The 10,710-nt window shown below is 43.0% G+C and overlaps 1 protein-coding gene across 1 annotated transcript; it reads right to left on the bottom strand.

Annotated features, from left to right (window-relative positions):
- Positions 1 to 21: 21 nt before the first annotated feature.
- On the bottom strand, positions 22 to 9,356 carry Ribc1 (RIB43A domain with coiled-coils 1). The gene is made up of 7 exons (XM_052171260.1): positions 9,243 to 9,356; positions 4,526 to 4,642; positions 2,532 to 2,613; positions 1,988 to 2,329; positions 1,170 to 1,288; positions 348 to 742; positions 22 to 240 (listed from the first exon to the last, which is right to left on the bottom strand). Exons 1-7 carry the CDS (start codon positions 9,264 to 9,266, stop codon positions 159 to 161), a joined length of 1,161 nt encoding a protein of 386 aa, XP_052027220.1. The 5' UTR covers positions 9,267 to 9,356; the 3' UTR covers positions 22 to 158.
- Between the last annotated feature and the right edge of the window lie 1,354 nt (positions 9,357 to 10,710).

Genomic DNA, 10,710 nt, shown 5'->3' on the forward strand with positions numbered 1-10,710 from the left:
ACACGTGGTTGATTGTATCGAACAATTTTATTACCTAGAGTAGACAGTGGAGGTTTGGGCTTAGTTTCCTCCTACTGGGCAGAGATTAGAAATGAAGGTATGCAGCATTTTTTTTTGACTCCTGGCCACCTGTGAGAAGGGAGGTGGCCATCCTGAGCTCAGCGGCTGCTGGTGTTGAACTGTAGGTAATAGTGCGAAGTAGGCTGATTGGTGTAGATGACCGAATTCAGATAATTTTGCCTGTGAAAATTCAAAGGCCTCAGGTGATGAGTTTTCCCTCTCCCTGCTCTGTCATCCTCCCCACCTATCCCTGGTCTTCCTCCCCATTGCTACACCCTAGAACTCACCGAGCTTGCTGATCCTTGGCTAGCTCTTGGTTGAAGGAGCCCAGTCCTCTTCGAAATTCTGCACACAGTTCCCTCTCCTGTTCTTCCAGCTCCAGTGCTGCTTCGGCCAACCGTTTGTTTTGGCTTCCCCACTCAGCTTCCACTAACTTTTCGGCTTGGCGCTGTTCCTTCTTTTCTTGTCGTTGGGTTTCCTGGGTTTTCCTGATGGCAGCTCTCTGCTCTGCACTCATGCCCTTCCAACAATAGGGCAGGACCCGGTGAGGAGCGTTGGGTCTTTGGGCAGCTTGAGGATTCTCGGTCAGCAGGTCACTGGTGACATGTTTCTTTATCTCTGCGAGGTTGGCCTCCTGTTGCTGCTGCTGTTCACGGCGCTGCTGCAGGGCTTGCTTGGCTGCCTAGTAGGGTCCCCAAATATAAACATTTGGGGGCCCAGCCTTAGGAAACTCACTTAAAGGTGTTGGAAAAATACAGCCAACACCTTCTCTACCCATCCCAGAGAGAAGGGAGAGACATAGCATGGATTTTTACTGAACCTACAGGCATGGTGGAGGCAGAAGAGCCAGGGAATTTCTCTGTACTTAGGAAGGCCTTAGGCTGAGAGGTCAGAGATGGAGGTCAATGCCTGTTCTTAAACACCCTACATCTGGGGTAGCGAGAGACGGGACTTATGCTTTAATAGCATCTTAGGTGGAAGGCTTGGGTAGATGAGAATGCTTACACTGGTTTGAAATGGGATATAAGGAGAAAGGTGTGGCTAAGGTTCCCCAGGACTTTGTTCAGGAATTGCGATGGGCTTAGTACACTGGATGGTTCCGAACATACCTGGGCTTTGTTGGCATTGGCCATAGCAGTCCTCATCGCTGCTCGACAGGATTCCTCCAGTCTAGCCAGTTCAGCAGCCCGCGTGTCCGCGGCGAGGCGCAGTTGGTCACTGAGCAGAGCTACAGAGAAATACAGGCAGGGCATTGGACGTGCCTAGTCTAGTGCCCATTCATGCAGTAGTTATTTGTTCAACATACTTTGTGTTTGGTGTTTACAAAGCATAGCAACTTGGGTGACAATGAAGCTCTGTCACCTTTCAGTTGTGTGGCCTTAAGTAAATAATGTAATTTCTTTAAGTCTCAGTCTCAAAGTTATTTGTTGGGTTCTAAGGATACCACAGAATCAGATCCTGTCTCAGAGAACTCCCTGCCTAGTCCAGTGTAGTTGTGTATGCCTTTAATTCCAGCTCTTAAGAGACAGGCAGGAAGGTCAGAACTTAAAGGTTATCCTTGGTTACATAGCAAGTTCAAAGTCTTAACACACACACACACATTCTATATGATGTAGATTATAATCCCCATTTTAAAGATGAAGAAACTGAGCTGTCAAGATGGCATATGCTTGAAACGACAGTATTCTGGAGGCTGAGGAAGGAGGATTGCTGAGGTTTAGCCCAGACTAGGTTGAACATAAATAGCAAGACCCTGCCTCATGAAATGAAGAAGACAAACTGAATTATAGAGAGGAATAGTCATTTGCCCAAAGCAGGGAAGTTAGGACTTGTACAGACTCACCTTTCCGCTTCAGCTGTATGGGTAAAGAACCTCCTGACACAGTGCTGTACCCAGGCAGGATGAACTCCCTGCTGTGCTCCTCACCTGCTCGAGCCTCCTCTTCTCTGGCTGCCTGTTGCTCCTGTAGCTGTTTCTCCAGGTTGTATCTCAGCTGTTCCTGCTGCATTCTCAGGTGTGAGGCTCTGTCCAGGTCCTCTCCAACGAAGTACTGCATGCTGGCTGGGCCGAAGTATGCCTCATTCTCCCAATAAGGGACCTGAAACTCCTGGAGATGGTCTGGATCCCAGAAGTCGAATTCGTGTCCATTCTTGAATTGTTGCCTTTGTTCCCGAAAATCCTGTACTCTCTTGGACAGCCGGCATGCTCGCTCTGCCTCTTCTTTCTCTAGCATCTGTGCCACCAGATCATAGTGTGCATGCTTGGTACCTAAGAGTGATTGACAGGGACATACATGAAGACACCTAGAACAGAGCCCAGTCAACCTCTGCTTCCAAGCCTCTTCCCAATGTCATTTGGTATGTCTCATCACCCTTCAGAGCCTCAGGCTCCATTCTGAGGCAGAATTGCCCAACTTCAGGCCGCTCTTTCTGGATTATACCTTTGTTTTGCCCCAGCCTTGAGTATTTACCATAAGCCATATCTTTGCTTCGCTCTATTGCCTCCCGGAACTTTCGTTCCTCCACCTGGTAGTTGAGCGCTTCCACATCCACCTGCATCTCAAAGAAAGGAGCTAAGTTAGAGTGGGGTCTGAGCATGTACACTGAATGCCCTAAAGGATGCTGTTTCGGAATTACCCTCTTCAAAGTTACCCTGTAACTCTCCAGGATCTCCTGGATAAAGCTCTAACCCCCGAACAAAGCCTGTAAACACCTCTGTCATCTGGCTGCTGCTTCTCTGCCTTTATCTCTTCCTTCCCCTTTCCCCGGCTCCTCTCACAGTACTGGAAGGAACTGCACTTCTAGTTCTCTGCACATCTTATGCTGTTTCAAACCCACAGCTTTTGTTCCAACTGTTTCCTCCCTTTGGAACAGTCTTTCATTCCTCCCTTTACCATACTTCAATTTACCCTTCAAGACTTGCTCAGGAAGCTTCTACCCTCATAGACTCTAGGACCCACTTGCCATATTGTATTGACATTAGCCTCTCTATTATCTCCTCCACTAGGCTGTGAGCTGTTTTGGGGGAGAAGCTAGGCCTTAGCTATCACTGTATTCCCCACTGTCCAACATAGTGCTTGGTCCAGGGTAGGTCCTGAGGAAATTCTTGCAAATTCCAGAATCTCAGACTACTCAAACTTCAGTTTGCTTTTGGTCAGGTAATAAGCTCTGATTTTTTTCAAAGTTGATATCTCAATGCTTTATTTGGTCTCTTTTTACAGAGGAGGAAAAGATAGGTCATGCACCATAAGCCATACATATATAATAGCAGACCTGGCTTTGAACACAAGTATGGTGTCTTTCCTGGATCCTTTCTCTACCCACTCACTCAGCAATTGTTTGTTTTTTAAAGCTATCAGTATTTCCCTTTTTATTATAATTCACTGAAAATATTTCAAAATAGTATGAAAGGGTGAAAAATAAACATTCCTTCAGTCTGTCTCCCTCAGCTTGGGTCACAGCTGGTGACCTTGGTGAAGGTTACTATTGACAACATGGTCTGGTAAGATGGTTTCATGGGCAAAGTTTACGCCTGACAACCAAGTTGGATACCAGAGAACCACATGGTGGACGGAAGTTATCTTTTGACCTCTATAGTCATGTATGTATGCACTGTGGTCCCATATGCTCCTCCGAAATAAATGATATGATATAGGAAATATTGTCGGCTTGACAGCATCTAGAATTATTTAGTAGAGAAACTTTTGGACATGTCTATTTCACGTGGGGGAAACCTGCCCTAACTGTAGGCAGTACCATACCATGGACTAGTGTCATGGACTGAACAAAAAGGAGAAAAATGAGCTGAACTCTGCTTGCTAAGTATGGGTGCAAATTGACCAGCCACCTCCAGCTCTTTTCCTCCAATAATGGACTATATACTTAAAATGAGCCAAAACAAACCTTTCCTTCCTTGAGTTTGTCAGGTATTTTATCACAGTAATAAGAAAAGCAACTAATATAACAATGTCATCATATTTAGCCTTGCAGAAATATCCTAGGTTTATGTAGTATCAAATTTTCTTTATACCCTATTATGGTTCCACATTGTTTCTCCAGAACCAGCTATAGTCCAAGACTGACCAGAGGAGAGCCAGCTGTCACCCTATCATCTTTCTTCACAATCCTGCCTCTCTTCCTAAGCCCTGCCCAGGCATATGAGGTTGGTCTCCTAGCTCTTGCCTTTCCAGTCCTAGGGCATGCTTGAGTCCAGAAGGGTTATAATGTACTGCTACATTCCTTTCTAGCCATACGGGCAAGTAATCCCAGTCTTATTCCCCACCCCCCTCAAGACAGGGTTTCTCTGTGTAGCCCTGGCTGTCCTGGAACTCACTCTGTAGTCCAGGCTGGCCTCGAATTCCTCCCAAGTTCTGGGATTAAGGGCGTGTGCCACCCCACCGCCGCCACCACCACCACCACCGCCTGGCTAATCCCAGTCTTGTAAAGTTACCCATTACCCACTCACCCCCATGACTCGGTTCCGCACATTGAAGAATCGGCATTGTCGTTCCTTTTCACGATTTCTTCTAGCCTCAATGGCTGCTAGCTCCTTGGGATCTGGTGCAAGGTCGAACTTATACATCTGGAGCAACGAGAGGTGGAATGGCTGTTTAATGATGACATTGTCCTTGACTATACCATACCTTCATTTCTTTTTCCCTTATAATATCTCACTAGCTATGATCCTGGTTTTACTTTCTGATGTTTTATATCTTGATTATACTTTATGGTGTTTCATTATCTGTATCCTCAGTCTCTGCTGTTATACTACTAAGTCAAGCTTCAGTCTAAGGTCAGACAATATTCCCAGAATCCCTGATCACCTTTGTTAATCCATGTTAAAATTCTCTCTGCCCTGGCTACCATGGGGATCTTTCTGAAAGCAAGTCTAACCATTGCACTCCTTAAGTTAAAGTGTTTGTAAGCAGGTCCAGGGGCAGAGAATAGCAGATTGTGAAATGCTCACCCCTAGATGGGACCTCTATATCACATCCCCTCTTCAAGTCTCAGTGATCATTGTAGAAAGGGGTGGAAAGACTTAAGAGTCAGGCATGGTGGATGAATATAGAAAAATGGTGTCCTGTGCACATAGCAGGGGAAGCTGCATGTATGAATTCACAAGAGATTTTGTTAGCATGCATAGACCTTGTGTAAGCTCAAGCCAGAGCATGCAGAGAGGAAGGGGGTCTTGGACCCCCACCCCTAGTGAGAGAGCTGTTAGCAATGGACAGCTGCTGGGAGGGGAGACCCCAGTCTCTTTTTTAATGTTTTTGTTTCTTTAAGAAAGGGTTTCTCTGTGTAGCTCTACTGTCCTGGAACTTGTTCTGTAGACCAGGCAGGCTGGCAGTGAATTCAGAGATTGCCTGCTTCTGCCCCCTTTGCCTGGGTTAAAGGTGTGTACTATGCTCTGCAAGTCCACTCTTGGGTTGACCATGTTCCAGTAGAAGGCCACAAGTCAAATATATGTTGTCAGCACAAATTAGTCTTGATGGGTGAAAAAAATAAAGAACATAAAGTTGGGTGGGCAGGGAAAGGGGCTGGGTCTGAGAAGGGTTGGAAACAGGGTGACTATGATCAAAACACATTGTACAAATTCCCAAAGAACTAATAAAATCAAAATCTTTGTAAGGAGCTTTAAAGTAAATGTCTTCCAAGTGTTTTAAAAGACTAGAAAACTTTAAAAATGCTATTCATGGATCCTTATGTATGCAGTAGATAATATTACAGAGAGAACAATAGATTTTGCATTGTTTGAAAAGAGACCAGACATTTCAGTGGGACCAATAATTTCTATATGTTGAGGTTTTTTTTTCTAACAGGATTTCACTGTGTCACCCAGGGTTGTTTGAAGTTGTAATACTTTACCAGTCTTTAAGTTCTAAGATTTCAACTACACCTATCTTAACTTGGGGAACTGGTTCATTGATCTCTATTTTATCAGGCTTCCAAACTTAGATATGGGCTATATATTTTTTACTTGTTGATGTCAACTATTTCAGTTACAAAATGGTTATTTGAAGTTATAGCTATAGTAAGAAGTGGAGTTTGTGAAGAGAGGTCAGTATGCCTGGAGTACTATAACCAAGAGATAGCAGCATGAGACAGATTGCAAAGGTGTGTAAAGACTGGCTCTTAAGAGCCTATAGTAATGGGCTTGGAGTGTGGTAAAGTGCTTGCTAGCATGCATGGAGCTCTGGGTGTAATCCACAGCACCATGTAAACCTGGACTGAGTAATGCATGCCTATTCATCTCAGTATTGGGGGGGGGGGTGGAGACAGGAAGATCAGAAGTTCAAGGTCCTCTTCAAATACAGAATAAGGACCAGTCTCAAGAAAAATGTATCAAGGGCTGGTGAAATGGCTCAGTGGATAAAGGTACTTGTTAACAAGCCTGATGATCTGAGTTTGATCCCTGGTCCCACATGGTAGAGAACGAACTCCTACAAGTTGTCCTCTGACTTCCACATGTACATACCCACCCCCCAAATAAAATAAAATGTAATAAAAAGTTTGTTTTTGAACCACCTCCAAAAAAGACCCTGGTATGAGTTTGAATCTCAATGTAATGAGAGGTTTGTGGAGGATTTCAAACAGATAAGACTAGAGAAATATAAGATTTTTTTGTTTGTAACCTGTCCCCCCACTCACATGTCCAAACTGGGCTTCCCAAAATATGAAAGAATATGGGTTGATTATCTTACTAGATAATAAGTAATAAAATAAAGGGGAAGTGGTATTTCAGAAAAGAAAGCTGCTTGTTTGTGTGATGAATGGGTAATAGGAAACAATGTAGAAAAAGCTAGAAGGCCAATGTGGAGACCACTTAAGTTAATAAAAAAGATAAGGATAGTGGCTTTGAGTAGTGCTTCTTTAAAGAAGTCAGAGGGCTGGAGAGATGGCTCATCATTAAAGCCTAGATCCACACCTAAAAAAAATGAGGTAAAGGCTGGGTTAAAGACTGTTTCCAGGGCTAGGGGTGATGGCTCAGTGGGTAAAGTGCTTGTTATGCAAGCCTGGGGACCTGAGTTCAGATCCTAGTCCACTGAGACCCATCTTGGTGGTCTACTTTCCAGAACTGTATGAAAGTTTGTATTGGTTTATTAAGTTTGGGATGATTTATTATAATATGAAACTAATATAGCTTCTCGGCCAGTATTTATTGCAAGATGGACTTAGATTATCTATAGCCACCAGTCTCTCTGTAACTACTGTAGTCAAGTTAGATACAATGGTGTAAAATAAAATATAATATTCAAATCACAAAGGGGCCAGAGAGATGGCTCAGTGGGGAGAAGGGCTTGCCACCTTCCATCCCTTAGATGTGCATGATGGAAGGAGAGGACCTTTGCTTTACATGGTGAAAGAGAATTCACCCTTGTAAGTTGTTCTCTGACTTCTACACACACACTCACATAATAAAAACCCATATAACAGTAGTGGTTACCTGTGTGTGCATGCATGTGCACTTATACCACAGTGTACTTGTGGAGGTCTTAGGACAACTTGCAGGAGTCAGCTTTTTCCGTCCACCATGTGGAATTCAGTGATCAAACTCGCATCAGGCCTGGCTGCAAATGCCTTTATCTGATAAACCATCGTATCAGTCCATAATTACTGACTTCAATAGAATTTTTCTTTATTGTTAATGAGGTCTCACACCTTTTCATGTGGTCAACCATTTTGTTTATTGCTTTGTATAGTGCCCATTCATCTTGTGTTCATTTTAGGAATGTTTTGTATTTAAAATGTTTACTTTTCACAGATGTATTAAATAAAATTATACATATTTGTTGGGTACTTTGTTTCAATACATGCATATTTTATGTAGTGTTCAAATTAGGGTAAATCTGGGTACTTTGTTTCAATACATGCATATTTTATGTAGTGTTCAAATTAGGGTAAATCTGGGTACTTTGTTTCAATACATACATATTTTATGTAGTGTTCAAATTAGGGTAAATCTATCTCCTCAAATATTTTTATTTCTTTTTTTTTCCAAGACAGGGTTTCTCACTGTAGTCCTAGAACTCTCTCTGTAGATCTGGCTGGCCTTGAATGCAGAGATTTGTCTGCCACTGCCTCCCGTGCTGGGATTAAATGTGTGCTCCTCCATGGCCCAGTAAGTGCTCCAATCCACTGAGTCCTCTTCTAGCTCTCATTTTACATCCTCATGGTGAATTTTGGTAAACTTAAATTTAGTCACATTTGCCTACCTTTTTCTTTGAAAGAAGTGTTTCTAGTCATTAAAGAAATTTCTTGTAAGGTATGATGGCTCAAACCCATAATCCCAGCAGTTGGGAGGCTGAGATAGGAGGACTGAAAAATTGGAGGCTAATCTGAGCTAAATAGTAAAGCTACAGGCCATCATGGACTATGGAGGCCTTGTTTTAAAAAAATCATGGATGTTCCCAGAAGAAATGAGTTACTACATAAATAGCTCAATGCCAAGTTATTGGTTAGGGGTGTTCCCAGAGGTGCCTAAACATAGGCTACTGCTGTGTTTTCTCTTGGTTGTTCACCATAACTAGATGCTAAGAGCCTAGTGCTAAAGACCTCACACATTTAGCTGCTGAGAATAGAGAAATCTGGAACTGACAAGGCAATTTCCTCCATGCTGACTAGCTTTCAGAGTTCCAGAAGGTGCTAGGCAAGCCACTAGGGTAGAAAAGACATCTTACCCAGCAGTGGACCCTGCATGTTATAATACCAACCTTCCAGGTAAGATGTGTCCACTGGTGTAATAATGGCATGACTATTATGGTGTGTAACCAACCACTCTCTGATTAGATTTGAAACCTGGTCCTGGTCCAAAAAAGGGAATTCACACCTGGTACTGTAAATCTGGTCAAAAGTCCATGTCTGGGGAGGTCATAGGCCCTAGGGGAGAACCTACTAGTATTGTTTTTCTAAATGGTCATTTTTGTCAAACTGCCTTCTAAATATCTGTATTTATAGTCATAGTTTAGTGCTGCTCTCAACTGTGGTCCAGGAACTTTTTTTTTTTTTTTTTTGCTCTAGGCCAGTTTATGCAGAAACTCATAAATGCTCAAATGGTTGAGAATGAGTGACTATTGAGTGCTTAGCCCGAAATGAGAGGTATATCACCACTACTCCAAAGTCCAGGGGCCGTTATGTTACAAGGAATAGATAGAATGGAAAGAGCTGAGGATGGAGAGGAGTACCGTGAAATGCTGCCTTTTAGACATGACCGATCCATGCACTCATGAATTTCCAGCAGCTGTGGTTACCTGCAAGAGACCTGTACCAGACCTGTAAAAGAGCAAGCCAGTGAACCTTCCAGCATGGATGGGTGAGGAGCTCATGTGGCTCCATTCCAGTTGAAGAGCTAACAGAAGCTGACACCTGCTGAGGAAGAGAATTTTCTTGCAGGTGCATACTATGCACATGTATGTAGTACTAATTGGGACTCTGAATCACAAAAAGGGTGAGATATAATGTGGCTTTAGAGGACATAGAGGTTGATATGAGGATGGATATGATCCATATTCATTGGTACATATATGAAAGTATAAAAGAAAAATCAAAAACTGGCCAGGTGTGTTGGCACATACCTTTAATCCCAGCACTTGGGAGGCAGAGGCAGGTGAATCTCTGAGTTTGAGGCCAGCCTGGTCTACAGAGTGAGTTTCAGGACAGTTAGGACAATGCAGAGACCCTGCTCCCCTCAAAAAAGAATAAAAATATTACAACCCAACCAACCAAACTACAACAAAAAAATAAAACAAACAAAATCCACTTTCTAAATTTATAGTCTCCTATATATTCTACAATTCCTAAAGTTTTGCCTTTATCATTTGTTATGAGTCCATTTGAAACTGGATTTTGTATATATGTAGATATAGGGCTCCAATTTCATTTTTTCCAAGTTCCAGCTAATCTTTGGAAATTAAATAGTAATTTTTAAAATTTTATGTGAGATTACTGCCCTTTGATGATTTTATTCCCTCATGTTGACTTTGACTGTTTTCCCAAAAGAGCTTCATTCTGGCTTCCATATCATATTCTATCAACTGAGCTTTCTCACTTTCCTAGACTCTAGGATTCTTCGCAGCTTTTTGACATTATTTAAAAATAGTTACAGGAATAGGACTAGAGAGATGGCATGGTGGTTAAGAATACTTGTAGTTCTTTCAAAGTCCTCTCAGTACTCATGTTAGGTGGCTCACAACTACTTGCAACTCCAGTTCCAAGGGCTCTGATGCCTTCTGTCTGTGCCTTGTGCACATATTTGATTATACTTGTGTTCACATACAGTTACAAAGCCAGGCAGTGGTGGCGCACACTTTTGATCCCAGGACTCAGGAAGCAGAGGCAGGTGTATTTCTGAGTTTGAGGCCAGCCTGGTCTACAGAGTGAGTTCCAGGACAGCCAGGGCTATACAGAGAAACTCTTTTTTTTTTTTCTTTCGAGACAGGGTTTCTCTGTGTAGCCCTGGCTGTCCTGGAACTCACTCTGTAAACCAGGCTGGCCTCAAACTCAGAAATCTGCCTCCTGAGTGCTGGGATTACAGGCCTGGGCCACCACTACCTGGCAACAGAGAAACTCTTGAAATAAAAAGTTACAAGAATAGCTGTGGAAACCAACAGACTCTTTCTGTATAGAACTCTGAAAAGAGCACTAACCCCAGCC

This window comes from Apodemus sylvaticus, chromosome X, assembly GCF_947179515.1.
Source record: "Apodemus sylvaticus chromosome X, mApoSyl1.1, whole genome shotgun sequence".
In the NCBI taxonomy this organism is placed as follows: domain Eukaryota; kingdom Metazoa; phylum Chordata; class Mammalia; order Rodentia; family Muridae; genus Apodemus; species Apodemus sylvaticus.

What these genes read in the sequence shown, in the direction of transcription:
- Ribc1 (XM_052171260.1), bottom strand. Translation starts at nt 9,266, where the DNA reads ATGTCTAAAAGGCAGCATTTCACG. An exon ending in AAGCAAAGATATGGCTTATG is followed by an intron (nt 2,330 to 2,531) that starts GTAAATACTCAA and finishes AATCACTCTTAG; the next exon opens with GTACCAAGCATGCACACTAT. An exon ending in CCAATGCCAACAAAGCCCAG is followed by an intron (nt 743 to 1,169) that starts GTATGTTCGGAA and finishes GGACCCTACTAG; the next exon opens with GCAGCCAAGCAAGCCCTGCA.